Source organism: Lonchura striata, chromosome 7 (assembly GCF_046129695.1).
Source record: "Lonchura striata isolate bLonStr1 chromosome 7, bLonStr1.mat, whole genome shotgun sequence".
Classification (NCBI taxonomy): Eukaryota; Metazoa; Chordata; class Aves; order Passeriformes; family Estrildidae; genus Lonchura; species Lonchura striata.
In genome coordinates this window covers 25,893,652-25,912,354 of record NC_134609.1, presented here as the reverse complement: position 1 = coordinate 25,912,354, position 18,703 = coordinate 25,893,652, and the positions used below count along the sequence as shown (strand labels likewise).

At 41.1% G+C, this 18,703-nt stretch overlaps 1 protein-coding gene across 1 annotated transcript; it reads right to left on the bottom strand.

Moving 5' to 3' along the window:
- Positions 1-549: 549 nt before the first annotated feature.
- On the bottom strand, positions 550-17,252 carry LOC110474114 (pancreatic lipase-related protein 2-like). The gene is made up of 14 exons (XM_021537263.3): positions 17,170-17,252; positions 13,380-13,478; positions 10,274-10,322; positions 9,332-9,486; positions 8,214-8,339; positions 6,574-6,708; positions 4,773-4,881; positions 4,051-4,167; positions 3,848-3,970; positions 2,908-3,026; positions 2,076-2,205; positions 1,783-1,894; positions 1,119-1,286; positions 550-613 (listed from the first exon to the last, which is right to left on the bottom strand). The coding sequence occupies exons 2-14, from the start codon at positions 13,380-13,382 to the stop codon at positions 550-552; spliced, it is 1,410 nt and encodes a 469-aa protein (XP_021392938.2). The 5' UTR covers positions 13,383-13,478; positions 17,170-17,252.
- Positions 17,253-18,703: the final 1,451 nt, after the last annotated feature.

The following is an 18,703-nucleotide window of genomic DNA, read 5'->3' as shown; positions in this document are numbered from 1 at the left end:
CAAACCTGGTTACTCAGAGTTTCTCTTCAGGACTCTCAGTGGCCACTGCAAATGTTTGTGTTTGAAATAAAACAGCATCCAGGGGCTGGGATTTGGTGTTTAGCTGCTTCCAAAGTGGGGAGCCCTTGAGGTTTGCCTTGTGTGCCTTTAGCAGGCAGGTGCAGGTGAGCAGCAGAAAGGAGGTGTTTCAGACCTGCAGGGCTGTTCTGAGGACACGTATTGCCTTGAGAGGGTTTGATAATAGCCCAGATTTATCTGTCAGTGTGGTGGGACTCAGTTCTTGCCTTGAGGGACAGATAGAGTGAGACTGTGCAGAGTTTTAAATGGATTTTAACATCCGTGATTTCTGGTGGCTCCATAGTTACAAGCACAATAAATGTGGCTCAAACATGAGAAACATTGACACGTGTGCTTGCAAAGAACTAAAAAAAAAACAAACCAAAATGAACAACATTTTTTTAAAATTTGCTTTAATTGAGTTTTGTGCCAAGATTTCCATGCACAAGTCTGAGGGTTTACTCAGCTGCCGTGTACAGACCTTGGGGACCTCTAGCAAGGTGTAAGTAACTGAGGCTCTCCATATGCCACAGTTCCATGGCCACAAAATGTTGACCTGGGAACAAAAAAAAAACAAAAAAAAACAACAAGCTTGAATCAAGATTTATCTCTTTTTGCCCAATGAAAAATTAAAGGGTTGTCAGCTGTCACCTTAAGGGTTGTTAGTCCAACCCATAATCCCACTGAAGGCTTCCTAAAAGCCTGCTGCAAAGATTATTAACATCTGCCACTAACAGTAACAAGGTGAATTTCCTTCTTTTGGCTGTAAAATTTGAGGTTTAATATCCTTTATCTTGGTTTGTAATTGTTATGCTGTGGAAAAGCTAAACATTTCAAATCATTCATTGCTGTATTCTTTTCCAGAGAGTTATTCCCTGGTGCATAGTCAAACATCTGATTTTTCTGATTTTTTTCCATCCAAAGTGCAATGCGTTGTATTTTTCCATATTTAAATGCACACTATTGGTTACAAATCATCTGTCAAATTTAAGACCATTTCTCCATCTTTTCTCTCAGGGCTTTTTCTCTTGCCTTCGGACCTCCAAATGGGTTACACTTACCTACGTCCATCTGCTCCTTGTATTATATTGACTTTTTCTGCTCCCAGTCTTGCCCAGAGCAGAGAGAATACAGCTTTATTCCAGAGAAATTCAATTTTTGTAGTATTTTTGGGGTTGATTTCAACATCAAGATACTGTGTGTAAACCTCATCTTGAGAGAGGTCTCCACTGCAAATAGAAGGAAAAATGTCATCACTAAGTTTAACAGTTCGGAGATCACTGAAATAAATCACATGCTCCACATATTTTCATGTTTTCCCTTTTTTTTTTAAAACAGAAATTTGCATTTTTTGTGTTCTTGTAAGAGCACAGGGCATTGGACTAGGGCTCTGAATGAGGAGAGGATGAAAATCATTACTGAACACTTTAAATGTGCCCGTGGGGAGGTGACAGGAGTGAGACTGGGGCTGTCCCCAGCGTGCTGAATTTGCAGAGATCACTCACCTGGGGTTCAGAAATGCAGAACTCCTGGAAATGGAGATGCCTTCCATTTCCTTTTTACAACCACCATGGTTCTTACTTAAGTAATGACTTCTTTCCTATCTGCTGTGAAGCAGAATATTTGCAATGCAGGATGAGTGCTAACACTACTTAAATGTGTGGAAAGCATGTAGATTAATGCTAGCAGCATTAAATACTGTAGAAAAATATTAATTTAACTTACCTGGCGACTTCATATTCTTTTGAGTTCCCCTGTCTGTCGTAGTAAACCAGGTTTATGTCTCCCCTCGTTTTCTTTATACCAGACAATTTGATAAACACTTTTTGTCTCCAAGCTGCATAAATAAAACCAAAAATAAATCCAGACTATCACTGGTGAGCTTGAATGCTACATTGCACAAGTAATGTAGCATTTTCTGTCAGACTATTAGCAGTTATTTATAAAAGCAGCACAGGTGTAAGGCTGTAAATCACATCAAGGCACTTTTCAAACTGTAACAAACCTTCTCCACTTACTAGCAAAAGGCTCATCTGCTGCTGTATTTAAAAAATACTTTTGGTCTACTCTGTTCAATTTTTCTGGGAATCTGTCAGCATAGTGCCCCATCATTGGGCATCCCTCCTGTGGACATGGGAAACAGAATCCCTAGGGAAAATAAGAGCATCAGTTAATGAGGAATATTATTTTTCATGCTAGCATTTATGAAATGAGGGCTCAGATGCTGTTCTGATCTTGCAAAGCTGTGGCAGTACTGTGTGTCTTCATAACTCAACACCACAACCTGACAAAGTTGTTTTAGATAATGGCTCCTGCACCCAAGAAGGTGCAAAATGAGCAGGTCTGATGCCTGTGTATGGCAATAGCCTGAAACTTGTTAGCCCAAATATTTTCAGTTGGATTCTAATGCAAAATATAGGCCAGTTTTATCCCCCTAGTCAAGGGGAACTTGCTTGCATTCACAAATGGGGGAAAATGAAAGGAGCATCATTCAGAAGCATATTTAGGTGCTCTAATCAGTGCCCAATGTAAATTTGAGAGCAGTCAAGGATTCTGGAGGCTCTAAATGTAGGAATTAGTAGGATACATCTACCTAACTTACATTCCCTTTGCATAAAGCTTTGGGGCGAGAATTCCACGAGCTTTCATTTTTGTCTCCAATGTTTTGGTGACACCATTTATGCTTCAGGATGCCTTTTCCAGAGTGGAATAATGGAACTGCTGTGTGCTGTCCTTCCTCCTACCCAGCCACACTGTGGGACCCCAGCCACCAGCATCCAAGTGCTGTCTGCTCCAGAGACCTGGAATATTTGCTTTTCACCTCCCCCCTTCCTGGGCTGAAATACTTACTTTCTTAAAGTCTTCATATGAGTCACAGGGATATGCAAGGTATCCACTGGGGTAGAGGATGCTTGAGAAATAAAACTCGTGGCTGCGTGAGTGGTGGCACCCCCCAAAGAGTGTAGCATCTGTTGGAAAAAAGTTTAAAGTTTATGAGCTTTGATGAAACAGCCTCCTGTTATCCTCTGCAAGAGTTGCACTTGTCTCACCATGGAAACAGCTCAGGCCCAGCACAGAACAGCAGCATGGGCCTGTGATAATTTCTTTTTTGGTCTGAATTTCTAGTTGCATAAGAAATTGCTGGTTTTTTGTGTTTTATCTGGTGCAACATTGCCCTAAGATTTCAAGTGAGATAGATTGGTTTGCTGTGATGTAATAGTCCCTATAAGAAGACAGGCATATATACATACATATATATACATGAAATGTCATAGCAAGGTAACATTTGATACAGTTTTAAGGGCTTAAAACAGCATGGAGAACCCACCAAACTGCCCAAAATCTCTGAAAATAGTGAAGGCTCAGGTTCAGAGGTGAGGCATGTACAGTCCCTGGAAACACTCACTTTTCCTAATTCATGCCTTACAAGTGTTGGATGTCCTTTACAGCATCTACAAGAAACCAGAGCTGGTGCTGATTTGGCCTTTCTCACCCTGGAAATCTCCTGCTGGGGTTGCTGGACCTGCATACCCCCTTCTTCCAGCCTTTTTGAGGTTTGCATCTGATTTCAAATTACAAAAGCAGAGCTTAGGCATGTGTGACACCTTTCCCTGCAGAGACTGTTCTGTTCCAGCCTTTGTTGTTTCTTCCTTCCTTTTTAACTTAGGAGTAAACAGGCAAATAACAATTTTGTTTTCCTGTTTTCTCCCAAACAGTGGGCAATTTCCCCATTCATGTTTCAGAACTGAACAAAAATAAAATAGTGAGTGTGTTGGAATTGTCTGTTTACCTGCAATGATGGCTTCAAAATCACTTTGTTTCATCTCTGAAATTAAATCAGTGCATCCAGGCATCACAGTTCCTCCATTTGGGTAGAAGTCCAGGTGCCCAGTGGTGTTATACATTCCAAAGCCTGAGACATGCATGGGAAGGTGTCAGTGTCTCAGTTCCATGCCCATCCCTGCAGGTGCCCACTGGCACAGGAGCACTTACCTGCTACAGGAAAGTGAGCAGCATTGCTGTGGATAACATCAACAAAGTTTGCATCTGTAGGATCCAGTCTCACCATGGGAGGAGTACCTTCAAAATAGGGACCTGCAGGGTCTAAACCTAAAAAAAGCCCCCACATTTAGTGGTTGAGGGAGGGAAAGAAGTGTTGTATGTGTTAATATATCTTTTGCCAACTCATGAAACCAGATGTTTAGTTTTGCAAAAGGCAAGCCCAATAATGATGTGAATTCCAGGCTAAACTATAAAAAATATGCAAATAATATGGTTTTGTGTACCTTTCTGAAAACTTATTCCAAGAGAAGTAAAATACTTTTTCCATTGATTGGAAATGGCATATTATGTTAGTAGGAAGGAGGCATTTACTGCCCATGGATTTATTACTGGACTCTAAAGCTGTAAATAGGACAGCTATTGCTGTTCTTGTTACTTTGTCTTAGGCTTGTTGTAATCCAGTGAATGATGGTAATGCTACAAACATGTTAGCAATGCTTGTCCTTCCACTGAAGAGTACTTCACCTAAACAGAAAAGATGTAATAATTACCCTGTTTCTGAGAAGCATAAAATTTTGTCTGCTCTTGTGACAGGTATGTCCAGCACTGCCAGTAATTTAATTCCAGTCTACAGAGACCAGTGTGTTGCAAGTTTTTTTCCTATAAACACACACTGCTAGCTCTGCATCTTGGTGAGCAGAGTTATCCATTACCTGTTATCCGTCGGACGCCTCGGATCCTTCTTCCTGCTTCTCCTGCAGCGTGTGCTCCCAGGCTGTGGCCAATTAAATGGATTTCATAAGGGGAGTACCCGAACATTTTCTGATCATTAAAGTGGTGGTGGTGGTGGTAGGAGATAAGAACACAGGCTTTGAATAACAAGCAAAGAGAAGGTCTGACATTATGGGCCTCTGGGAACATCTAGGCTGACTTGCTGCATAGCAAACAGAGGGGGAGTTCCTTGAGTTAATTGCTGTTTAAATTACACTAAGAATTGACAGAAAAATGATCCCATCTGGAATTTTGCATGCATAGTGATGAAGGGTTCACTGTTGTAGTGTTGGCATATGCTTGCTGTATTCCATTATTCTGCATTATAAAATACAGACCATCTTTCCCATTTGGATCAATGCCTAATGTTATCTTCCATAAAAATGATCTTACTTTTTGCTTTATTTACTCTACTTTGCAGCCCCTTTTTTGTCACATATCTATTTATAATATGTGATCATATAATGAATAAGATTTTCACTGCCAGGCTCAGGTGGGGTGACATCCATTCTCCTCTTAGCCAGGTCTCACCAGTACAAGCCCTGCACTGCTGAGATGTTATACTTGCATTGAAGGTGAAAAGAGAGACAGAGGGGACACATTTATTGAGTTTTGTAGCAACCAAAACCATAAAAGTTGCTAATTTCTTGAGTTTTTAACATTAAGTTTTGTAATGTGTGTGCCAAAATTAAATCAGATCTGGAGAATGGGCCTGTCTGCCTTTATTGTTAAATAGCAGATTCCTCTGAAAACATTTTACTACAGTGCTTCCATTCACAATGCAGCTGAAACTTTCTGACAATGAAAGTCCAGAAATTTTTGAATTAGGGAAAAGACAAGGAAGTCTAAGCATAATTTATGCATTTTTTGTAAGGGAAGAAAGGGTGACCTAGACTGCACATGATGCAGTAATGGAGACAGTAAATAAGAAACTGAACACATCTTCAAATGACCTGATATTTATACATAGAGAAGAAAGATCCAGGACCCAGATGTGTGAGGCTACACATGATTTTCCTGGGAAGGAACAGTAGATTTCGGTGAAGTATTCTTTGAGCCTCAGGTTCCTGCAAGGTTGGCACCTTTCACATGAGCTCTGAACTTCTCCTTGCTGCACTTTAAGATGAACAACTCCTGGCCAGGGTCAAGTCCAGTGCCAGGCAAAACTCTGAATTTCAGCTGCTCTAAGTACCCCTGAGTCTTTCTGAAATCAGTGGGAAATGCTGCTGCAGAAACCTTGCAAGTGAGCAGTTCTGCACTCTGTGTGTAACAGTGAACCCCTGCCTTTGGGAGCAGGAGGCTCACAGCCAGGAGAGATCTGCACAGTTCATGGTGCCTGTAAGCAGCAAACATGGAATTACCAAGGAAGGCAGCTACTGCTCATTTTGGTGGTGCTAAGCTGAGATATTAATGCTTTTCTGGCATGGGTATATAATTCTGGGAAACTCTGGTAAGCACTGAACTTGCCTCATTTACCTGGAATTCTGGTTTGCCTGTAACATCATATGGAGATGTTGCCACCTACTGTCTCTAATTAATAGGCACATCTCCCCAGTCTCAGCTTCACTTGCGTCCTTTGAGGCTGTGAGAAGTCCCCACAGGGCTGATAATTAGTATAATTAGCTGGATCTCAACCGCACAGCCCTGCCTGAAAGTACTGGACAAGGTTCAAACCCAAAGCAGCAGTGCCATCACCCAGCACGTGCAGTGAGGGACTGCAGGTGGTGAAGCAGGGGCTTTTACCTGCAGAGCAGTTATGAAATAAGCAACCTCAGCCCCCAGCACGCGGATGTTGTTCACTGCACTGGCGTAGGTGCCTTTTGCCCCTTCTTTCCAATCCACAGCAATGCAGTTGATGTTTTCCACTTCCAGTAACAGCTGACGTGGGAACACACAAAGCAAAGTATTTAAAGAAACAAAATAACAATCAAAGGTTCAACTTAAACTGGAATTAGGAATTAAAATGTAACATACTAATGAAGTTTCTCATTCTTTACTAAATGGGACTCTTCACTGTAGCCAGTACCACTGAAATACATCTTCTTACAAGACAGAATGTAACAAGCCATTCCTCAAAAAATATCAATTATGAAAACTGTAATAAAAATATTTTACTTTATAAACCATTTCTATATTTGAAATGCTTCTGAAATGCCATACAACTGCACAGTAGATTCTATGTACAGTACTGTGACTTTCTTTGAGGGATGCTGGTAGTTTAACTGAATTGTATAAGAAGTATACTGCCTTATTTACCAACTGGGTTTAAAACTATAAAAGTCATGTCAGACTTAAAAAAATTTAGAGGAGAGAAGAAAGGTTTTATTTCAGCAAGAAAGAATTGGTCACTTTGGTACTGGTGAGAGTCCTGCAGATATAGTGATTTTTCCAGTGGAAGAATCATGTGTTAGTCTGCAGTTAGAGTTTTCTGTGAATAAGGCTCACTTAAGGTTTGAGATAGAACAAGGAGTGGTAACAAAAATTAATCCATGAAAAAGAGCTAAAGGTGCGTGGCAAGGAAAACAGAAGTGGAAAAAATGCATCCTGGACTCACTCCTCTCGTGTGGGGACCATAAGTCTGTAATGCAGAGTGCCAGAAAGAATTGCTGTTTCTTTTCAATTGAAAAAAAGAGAAAAAGGAAATTTAGTATTTCAGATTAAAAGTGTTCATAGATTTATGAACAGAAGTAGTGCTGCCGATTTGGGATTTAGTAACCAGTGGTGTCTTCTCCCAGCTTGGCCTTTTCCCTGCCAGCACAGAAGCAGCAGCAAGTGGAGCAGATCTTGCTTGTCTGCCAGAGCCAAGGTACACTCTGCTGGTTTTGTGGGAGCTTCCACATTTCATATTTAAAATGTTGTTTCCACTGGACTCTGAAATCAAACAAAAAGCAAAAATTTTGGTAGTGTTCTTATGTTTGTTTGTTTGGGTTTTGTTTTTGTTTGGGTTGGTTTTTGTTTTTCTCTAAGAATGAATAGTCGTGAAGCAGGGGAGTATTTATAGACTGAAATTTGACCTTTCAGGAGGGCCCTTGGACTGGAGGAGGCTCAGTTTCTGCTACTGAGAGCAGCTGTGAATTGGTGCCTAATCCCATGGCTGCACATGGCTGTAGAGGCTGTTATTGTGTTATTGTGTATATCTGTTCAGTTATTGTCTTGATCTGATCTGCAGGGTTTGTGAATGGAACTTTAGAGGATAACAGTGTAAGAGAGGACCAAGGCACCTTGACATGCTGGATTTTCCCAATTGGGAACACTGGTGTGTGTGAAATTTAATTCTTGGTTTGTATCTTCTGCTGCCTAATGAACTGTGGAATTCATGGTAGACATTAATGCCTAAAGGACACTAAGAGAGCTGATGGGAACCAGAGGACACTGTCTCATACCAAGCACATTTCTACCACCCAGCCTGTTTTTCCAGTGCTGCCAAATCCATGAATGATGAAAGAGGTTTTCCTGTGTGAGGAAAAATGTGACTTCTGGATGGTCGAGGAGTTGATCGCTGAGATCACCTATAGGTTAAAAAAAAAAAAATAAAAGGTTTTATCTGTTCTTACCTTAGAACACTTAAAGGTGTCAGCTAGGCCATACTTCAGGACTAAAAGGACTCTGACAGGACAAAGTCTGTGGTTTCTGGAACTCAGGGACCAAAAATCTCATCTTTCTCAGTTCCACTATGGTTTCCACAGAAACTGTGCCCTTGTGGTTTTTGCTGCTCCCATCTTTTCTGCATGAAGGACTCCCTTTAGCAGAATATGAAGCAACTACAAGTGCCACATGGTCACAGAGTGTCTCTTGGCCTGAGTGATGAGTTTCTCCAGGGAGCAGCCCACCAGCTCCACAATTCCTGCTCCAGCTTATCCTTTTTTGGACCTGACCTTTGGCTTCAGTGTGCTGCTCTGCTTCCAAGCTGCAGCCTGTTTTTCTCATTAGCCACTCAGATCTGAAGAACCTCATGCAGGGGCTGCATGCAGCAGGGGTGAAGCTGATCTTCACACATTGCTGCAAGCTACTTAATTATCTATTTTTCCTTGAGAATGTTATCTGCCTGTATTGTTTTCAGACAAATGCAGGGGCTGTGATGTGAGCTCAGGGAATTTGGGTGTGGAAGGGCTGTGTCCTAGATCATAGATATGCTGAAGCATAATGAGAAGTAATGGAAACTGTATTTTGATTTATTTTATCAGCAACAGAAGTGCTGAGCAACCTGCTGCTGAGTGTATCCCCTGTGCTTCAACCTTCCTCAGAGACTTAAATACATGCAAAAAGTAGTCTGCAATAACCTATATCCTAAACTTACAGGAAAATACCAGGAAACTTATTGTGCCCTACAGTCCATTCATAACAATTTTTTTGTGTTTTACCCCAAAGTATGTTCATTGGTGTACCTTCAAACTAACTTCTGATTCTGACTTGTTTGCCTGTGGTGACTGACACAGACTTTGTAACAAGTTAAAATCATTTTTAGGTGCAGTCAGCTTTTGATGTTAAAAATAAATATCACCTGTGAGTTATTTCCTGTTTCTCTGGTGTAGAGAGAGAAGGTGATGTTCATCTCTTCTGGAGGATCAGGCAAACCTGTTAGAAGCCTCCCTGGTACCCCAGACCAGGGTGGGTCATCTGTAAAACAGCCAAGCCTGGGGTAGCAAACTTCTTTACCTAGAGCAGAAGAAACCACTTGTTTATATGAATGATTCTCTTGCTTGGTGATGTATTTGAGACTAAAGAAGTTTGAAGAGCAAAAAACTAAAGGATTTAATTTTATGATTGGTTAAAATTAAATTTTTAAAGGTCATTTATGTGTCTTTTGTGTCTATTGTCTCAAGTGGGAACACAAGCAAAGCTAAATAAACCAAGTCAAAACCCACAGAGTGTTTTGACATCACCTTCTAGGCTTGTAAAGGATCAGTTCAGTTCCTGTTTAAAAAACAGCCTAGTAAGAAATGCTTGTTAGAATTGCTCCTGCACACCTTCTACTCCAAAGCATGTGTCGCTGTCATGGGAATGAAAGTAACCTTGTGCAAATAATGATGTGAATATTTCCTTCAATTTAGCAGTTTTTTCCAGATCAAGTGGGTCTCATGCTCACTTACACTCATCTTTTATGTTTTAGCATTGGTGTGCTGAGCACCCTGTTGCTGGTCAGTTCTTTGTACAGAACAGCAATGTAAAGACAGATTGCCTTGATAAAAGTAGGACATACAACTCTGAATTTTTCTGTGGTTTTTCAGCAGAGAGTTATGTCTCTTGCACTCTTAAAATAAATTTTAAACATAGCAGAGCCTTTTAGCATTAGTTCTGTGCACTGTAACAGACATTGCCCTACAATGACCCACAAATCATACTGCAATTTCAATGTAAAGTAAAATAACAGTCATCATCTGCTATGTACCACTTCATCTGAATTCAATGTCTAGTGGCAGTATTTAAAGATACAATTTCTCACCTGCTACTCTGCCAAGGAGATAAAATGCAACAATCCACATTCCAACCACCTGAAGCAAATTGAATACACAGGTTAAGCAGTTTATTTCGAGTGTTTTGTCCTTTTAAAAACATTGTAATGCAAAGAGAAATGTGGAGACCTTCACCTGAGGAATAACCTCACACGTTGTTCTGCCCACAGTGGGGACCCATCAGCCAGAAGGAGCCCTGGGGGTCCTGGCAGACACCAACTGACCATAAAGAACATGCCCCATAGCCAGCAGCATCCTGGGCTGCTGGAGGGGGAGTGTTCCCAGCAGGATGTGGGAAGGGACCCTGCCCCACCACTCCGATTTGCTGCTCACTGCATTTCTTGCACAGACAGTACTGCATGCAGGCTGCTGCTGGAGTCGCTCAGTGTGGAGTTGTGTTATTGCATGTTTTGTTATCATTTTGCAATGTGATGGTTTGATCCTATGTACCCCCACATTCAGATTGGTTTGTCCCTGTTTTCCCGCCTTACCCTGGGTGTCAATCATCCCCCTTGGCCCCTCCCAGGCACCCTGTCTGTCACTCAGTAGCCCCGCCCATACATCCAGAACCTTCCATCTGAGGTGCTGGGTGATTGGACAAGGGCCTGAGGCCCCGCCCATATCCATCCCTCATTGGTTCCCACATGTGTCTGTCAATACAAAGCCACTCCCCTTGTGCTCCCATTGGCTGACTGATTCCCCTCCTCTCAGTATATAAGGTGTTGCAAGCGCCCTGCTGGTGCTCTTGTTTGCTGGTGTTGTTCAGGTGTTGTTGGCCCTGCTGGGCTACAACAAACTCTGGATTCAGCCCCTAACAAGAGACTCTCTTCCTTGCCACGCCGTGGGATTCAGCTGCGCCCGTCAGACCCACAAAGCACTCTCCAAATCCCTGCTGGGCTCAGCACAGGGTGCTTCCCTCTGCCCTTCTCACCCCACTGGAGAGCTAGCCGGGGCAGAACGGGATCCAGAACTGAGACCTGGGGCGGGAGCACGGCCACTCAGATCACAGGATCCTGATTTTTTTCCAGCTTTGCTGGGAGAGGTGAGAGGTGTGGTACAACGAGCACAATGGTGCAAATAACTCACTGAAGTCTGCACACTGGGCAGATTAGGCGCCTCACTGCAAGAAAAGCTTTGATCAGGTTCTTTTCCTCTACACTTTCCTTACACTGCCACTTTTCTGTGACAGGACTTCCTTTAATTTCACCTCCTCCCCACTCGTTTTCCTCATTCACTGTTCTCAATTTCCTCTTTTAGATGTTTCCTATGGCACCCACATCCCATTTCCAACATACTGCTTTACTTTTAAACCAAAAATTTGAGTTGTCACCCCCGGCCACTGAGATAGCTCATTATAAATATTAAGAAAAAGTGGTAATTTCAGTAGTTATAATCCCTCTATGTGAATAGCACTCTCCAAGGGATGTTTTTACAGGTGTGAAAAAGCCACAAACACAACACTCCAAAAGTTCCTGACGCTACCAAATGCTTTCAGAAACAATTGGGAATTTTACAGAATTTGTCCTGGAAGCTTGTGTGACACGTGTCAGACAGGAGGAAGGTGTGATCCACCTCTGTGCTTGTTTTTGATGGAAGTGGGATTACTTGGCTGTAATGACATGGTTTCCTAACAAAGCCAAATGGGATAGGTCAGAGCACTCTCTAATAAACTCTGAGGTCCCTGTTTGGTAATAGTTTGTTTTGTTTGTGTGTTAGGGCAGAGGAGTGAGGATGAAGCAGTGAGCAGGAGCTTCAAAGTGAAGAGCTGAGAGGAATCATGAATTTTCTTTAGAAATGCAGTTCTGATCCTAAACCTAATTTATCCATTGATGTTGTTACCAGAGAAGAAAAGTATCTGCTTGAGGAGAGCGGAAAGCAGAGAGGAAGTCTGGCAGTAAAATAGGAGAGAAAAGGATCAGGAGCTATTCTAAGCAGCTGGTGAAGGGCAGGAACAGAGAGGTCCCAAGTGTTGGCCAGAAGGAGCAGCTCCATGCAGCTGGAATGTCTGTCAAGCTGCCCATCATCGTGATGAGAACCTGATGACAGGGCAGGAAAATCACAGCTGATGTGACTCATCAAATGCATTGGAGAGCTCCACAGGATATATAATATTTATGGACAACCCTCACAGCCAGGAGATGTACAGTGTCAGGAACACTACAGCAGGAAGGAGAGTAGAATTTCTTTTCAGACCCAAAACTTGAAAGGCAAGTAATGATTTAAGGATATGTGGGAGATCATTGCCAAATAAAAATGGTCTGTAATTTCCTTCAAAGGATCTTCCTTTGGAAGTAGAAATGTACATGTGGCCAGGGAAATAAAAGGAGTAGCAGAAATTTTATCAATTGTGGAATGTCGATTCATTCTGTAATTAAGAGGGTTGTAGTTTGGGTAGAAGATAATTTTTTAGTGGGGAGCCTTTCTGCATCAGTCTATGTTAATGACAAAAAGATTGCAAAGAGGTTAAAAAGATATGTAAAAAGAGTTCAGGCAGCATGCAATTTGAAAATTCTTTCACTGGGCATCTAGGAGGTGTAGTGCTGAACAAGAGGAACTGGAAGGACTTGTTTGTGAATGTGAGCTCAGCCTACCCAGTGTTGCTGGCAGGAGGCTGCTCAATGCTGAGCTCAGGTAACAACTCAATGCACAGAAGACATGCAAAACCCACACTAAATATTCTTAAATTGATGTTCAACCTAGAGAAAAAAGAATTGCAAATATTCCTAGCCTGCCATCCTATCAAATAAAAGCTCCACTGGAGCAGTGGTTGCTCCTCACAACAGGACATCAAGTCACCTTCAGGTCACCATTGCCCAATCAGTGACTCAAGGGCCACAGGGAGGCTTGGGGAGATATGAGAAAGTTTTGCATAATGACTGTCTGCAGTGTATTTTTAAGTCCCACACATGCACCCACACACCTTCCTTAGGACATGCACACAAGCAGGCACACTGAGCCTTCATGAGAAGCAGGGCTAAATCTCAGGAGTTCTCATTATCAGTATTTTTAACCCAATGATTTCACTGCCATAAATTGATTTTTTTAACACTTTAAGCAACATTTGTTATGTATTGAATTGCTACGAATTTTACTCACCATTCTCTTACAACCCTTGTTATCTCTTTTTCTGGTGGGTAGTACCAGGATACAAAAATTGCTGCTGTTTTCCTTAATGAGGATTTAGAGAGCTTTATGCTGAAAAAAAAAAGGAATTGAAAAGAAATTAAAACCCTATGAGTAACTTGGTAAAATGAAAGAAATTAGAAGAAAATAGGGAGGCAAAAAAGAGCAATATTGATAACTGGGGATTAATGGCTAAAATTACACAGATTTCTTAGGGAAAATAACAATGTCAACATGTATAATTTATGGGCATTGGAATTAAGGAAAAATATTTGATGCATGAAAGAATTAAGAGGATACAATGTCTTTTTGTCTATCTTTACCAAAACCAGGTGAAATTCACAGCAGGGAAAAAAATAATTCACAGTAATTATCTGTTCAGACAATAATTTTAGATCTGATGTAGAATAGCTTTTGGAAGTGGAAATTCAAAAATCACTGGACTTCAGCGACTCATAGCTGAGATTCTTAAAAAAAAAAGAAACTATATAAAAAAACTATTGGTATGTTTTGTTTTTTAAGTTATTGATTTGTAAGAAAAGTCCAGATACATAACTTGAAGGAAACTAATATGATATTCGGTAAAAAACCAGAATGAATGACCTGAGGAATTTCAGACCTGTGGAATTTCAGTCCAGCAACAGTTCTCCACAGGAGAGTTTCTCCACTCACTCATGAAAGAAAAATTGTGAAGAACTGTTAAAAGATTAAGCTGTGTAATTAAATTCACTTACATGACATGACAAACTAACTGACAGTCTTATAAGATCAACATTTTAAGCCACACGATACTCGGATTTTAGGAAGATCTCTGCCACTTGATATTTTGATTAAGAAAGTAAAATTATATACATGCAATACTACAACAGTTAAGTAGATTAAAATTAAACGCATGGATTAAGTAGATTTAAAATTGAGTAATTATTGCATTTCAGGCTTTAGTTGGAAGAACTAGAAGGCAGCTCCTGGATTTACAAACACAGTTCTTACTACTGTGAAACATCATGTCATATAACCTGTAATATCATTATCATATAGCTTACCATGATCAAGGCGTGATTTTTGTTTTTTAGCTTTTTAGCTTCAGGGATTTTTTTTTTACTCACTGCTCATGCTGGATCATCACTGACAAAGGTTTTAGAGGAATCAGTTTCTGGCATTACACTGAATGCCAGCTTTCAACACTGATAGTACTGGACATGAGCTCAGACTGAAAAAATGCTGATATCTAGGCTAAAGTAGAGTAAAAAAAAGTACAGTTTTTGGATGTAGGATTGTTTTTTGGTGTTTGGGAAATTAAATGCTGTCAAGCTGAGTGTCATGTTTGCAGATCTCACGTGAACATTTGAGGAAGCTGTAGCTGAAAAGACTTTTAAAGTCTTGCTTATGTGTTAGTAGTGACTTTTGAAGTGCCAAGGAGCTTATTATTCTTTGTTTCCACACATAAAACTGGGAAAATACTCCTTTCAAATTCTCAGGTCTGCTTTATCCCTTCAATTCAGAAGTTTAAATTCTCTACCTCCTTGTTTCAGGTCTTTCTGAGGTGTGATTTTTTTTTCCCCAATTTTTTTTGTCCCTTACCACTGCAGCCATACTTCCTCTATTTCCTGTACTGGCACTATCCTTAAGCAGAGAATAAGAATACCTTTGCAGTTATGTCTTTTCACTGTTTCTTCTTTCTTGTTTTTCAGCAGTTTGGCTCAGCATTCAGTTAAAATTGTAAATCAATACAAAGGAGGAGAACCCATCCAGAGTTTAACATATAAGCTTTGGAGTTGTAAGTTAAATTTCTTGTTCTCCCAGCAAATTCTTGCTTGGCTTTGAGTGTGAGGCATTTAGAGAACTAATTGCATACCCAAGTATTGAACATTACTTTAAATGGTAAAAGAAAGAAAAAAAAAATTATAATAGTATCTTTAGGCCTTAAAAGAGGATCATATACATATTTATCCTTTATTATATATGTGAATACCTGACAGTACAATATGATTTTTAGTTGTTTATTTGAATGTAATTTTGTTCTTCAGCCCACTCCAAGCACACAAAAGTTTTCCTAGGCACAGACCACAGTCAGTGGCTCAGGCACAGTACTTGCTTGAGCAGACTATTAAATAACTACCAAATACTCAAAACTGGTGTGCAGAGTACTGAGGCAAATGCTGGTGATATGTTGTGATAACTAAGACAGCAGAGTAATTGGCATGGCTGTTAAAGACTTAATTTAATCTCCAGCTCCTCCCCATGAGCAGCCCAATGCAGGGTCCTGATTTTGGGTGAAGGCTCTTTGACACTGCTTCAGTACAAATGAGCACTAACAAGTAAAAATCATCTTGGCATTGGTCAGCCTCCTTTCCTGTTTGCTCACCAGCTTTTAGCTACAGTGAAGTCCTGCAGCCTTAATTGAACAGCTCTGGAACACACACATTTAATATGAGAGAAATCAATTTTGTAGCACAGAAAATATATGCAGAACTTTTTGCAAATTTTTTTCCTCCAAAGCACCCCTTACAAAGTAATAACCATGGCAAGGCAGGGCTCACACACATTGTCTGCTCTGGGTAGGAGATTTTTCTGAGTGCCAATTGACCTCTTAAACTGATTCTGAAACAGGGGACTAGGACATTGACCTGAATGACTCAGAATAGTGATGCAAATTATTTTCTTGAGACATTTAATGTGGGAAGAGCTCCAGTAAAAGGTTAGGTAGGTATGTTGGATGGAGGGTGCAGTAAGATTTAGGTTGTTTAGGTCATTTGCTTAGAACTGGTGAACAACATAGTAAATTGTAGGATAACAGTGAAGAAAACATATTTAATGACAAGTCTGGCTTCCTACTCTGCGGTATTTGCTCAGAATTCCTAAATAATAGGGTTTTCACCTTGACCTTACATGGTATTCAGACATTCAAGTTTACAGAGACAATTATGATAATTGAATCTGATTACAAGCATCATAAAAGAGCCAAAACAAACCAACAACAAAAGTGATTCAGTTTTAGGAAGTGACTGTGCCAATTCTGAGTAACCAGAGAGCCTTCAGCTGACTTGCAGCCACGACCTGGCCACTTTTCTGTCCTCCCCAGGTAATCTCCACTGTTCATCTCCAGGATTAGGCTGCTTTTAAATTTAGTCAGCTCCAAGACTAACACTGTTGTCCTTTTGCCATTTCTGAAGTGCAGAATAGTCCTACCCAATGACTAGTTCAAGTTCCCCTGTGCACAATAATCTACCAAAATAAGTCTAATTTTCCGCCTTCTTCCACAAAACAGCTCTAGAATTCTTCCCCATTTCCATTCTCCCTTTAAATTTTCTGTGCCTCTAATAATGCTTAAATATGTAGACTGTTTTATCCTCCTTTTTAATTTCTGCTGTTACTTGTGTTTTAATGCATTTTCCCTTAAAAATGAAAGAAGTCCAGCTACCATCTGCAAATACTGTCATTTTGTTCTTCCTTTCAAAACAGGGATATATTCAGTCTCAAATTACCTTAGCCCCACTGAATCCACCCTGTTTTCCTAGCTGCATTGCATTGTCGCAGCCCAGAAATTCTCATCCCCTACTGGGATTTCCTGGAATTGAAAAGTTTTAAGCCTCCTAGCTGCTGCCCAGGGTCCCTGTCTGAGTGCTGCTGTTTGCTTTTTTGCATGTTCACTCAGCCCACACCATTCAGCCTGGTTATTTTAAAGCCAAGGAGTCCTTGAAGTCCTGACCTACAGCTCGTACAGACACTCATCCCCAAACCCCAGCAATTGTTCAGCACTTACCACTGTGAATGCAGAAGGGGTTGGTGCTTTGCAGGCTCTGTTCAGCCAGCTCCCTGACAAATCCTGGTGGCTGCTGGCCTTTTTCACTTGGAATCAGTCCCACGACAGTAGGTGCAGACCTGCCCACACGGTGTCTAATTATAGGCTTGGTGTGGGTGAGCGAGAGCCTTTGTAAGAGTGATCCCCTCGATGCTGGGTATAACACATGTTGCCTTTCCTCGCTCTCCTTGTGTGTAATTCAGCAGCATTTTCCCCTCCTGAAGTTTTGTTAATTTGAAGAAAAGCAAAATGAGGCTGTTTGAGCCCCCTCAGAGGGGTTGTTGTGTGTTGACGTTGGTCCCAGCCAACATGGAATGCTCTCCTGGGTTAACTGGTTATTGTGAGCTCGTGTTACAGGTAATGACTGACCCTCCACCGAGGGCCAGTTCAGAGCAGGAACTTTATTTCCTTGCTCTGTGTCCCCCCCCTAGCAGCCACCAGCTGTCTTTTTGTTAGCTGCCTGGTGAACATTCCTTGTCAAAGGAAACCCTTGTACATTTTCATACAATCAAACCTCTTTATATTTTTAATTATTTTTTAATCAAGGGAAGACTAGCTTCTTTTAATAGAAAGGAATAGGAAAAATAGTCTTAGGACTTAGGGGCAATATAAATATCTGAGTTTTTAGTAGTGAAGTTCCCCAAGCTCTGTCTACCCACTGCCATTTTGTCTAATCTATATCCTCTTAGGCCATGTGGGATTTACACATTGGATGTCTCTGTTCCAAACTCTTTTATCAGCTGGCATGCTCTGAATATAACTGGTGTAAACTGACATTATTGTGATCCATCTAGATCAGAGAAACCACAGGCACTTTCATTCAGAATTGTTCCAGGAGAAGGATAGGGTGATGATAATCATGTCATTCATCTTTTCACGACTTGTCCATCATGTAAATCCCAGATTCTCCTCTGTTCTCTGGAGACTGTGAGTCACAGCCATGTCAGAACCCAGTTCTTTCAGCTCCTGAGAAAGGCCTCAAGTCCCTACAGTGCTATCTGCAGGATGGGTGCTGCCATAATCACCTGGAATGAATGACTGTCACCCTTAATCAGGGAGTGGCTCAAGTGCCTGAGGGCAGGAAGTAACTTGGGCTGGATCTGTGGTTCACATAAGGAGCCAATTTGTGGTCCTGAGATATGTGCATTGCCTGAAAGAAGATATTTCAGAAATTACACCAAAAAAATGTTTCTCCATATACTGAATTGTACGTAAGGCAATCAGCCTGCAAGGCATTGGAAAGACTGAGTCAAGAGTGTCTGTCACTCCCTCTGGCACGTGGCACCTGCAGGAATGTTTGAGTCTGGGTCTGGTTCTTGGTAAGAGTGGTGCAAGGCAGTGCCATATATGAAAATAAGCATTAGAAAGAGAGGAATGTGGAGGAAGAACTGGCCAGTAAGGGTCTGCATCTCATATTTAATTTCTTCTGACACTGACAATGTCTGTGTAATTTCAGATAAGACAGAAGAGGTCCAGCTAATAAATTCTTGACACT

What these genes read in the sequence shown, in the direction of transcription:
- LOC110474114 (XM_021537263.3), bottom strand. An exon ending in GGGTGGTAGAAATGTGCTTG is followed by an intron (nt 6,709 to 8,213) that starts GTATGAGACAGT and finishes TTCCCACGTCAG; the next exon opens with CTGTTACTGGAAGTGGAAAA. An exon ending in CAAGGAGCAGATGGACGTAG is followed by an intron (nt 614 to 1,118) that starts GTAAGTGTAACC and finishes TTTTGTTCCCAG; the next exon opens with GTCAACATTTTGTGGCCATG.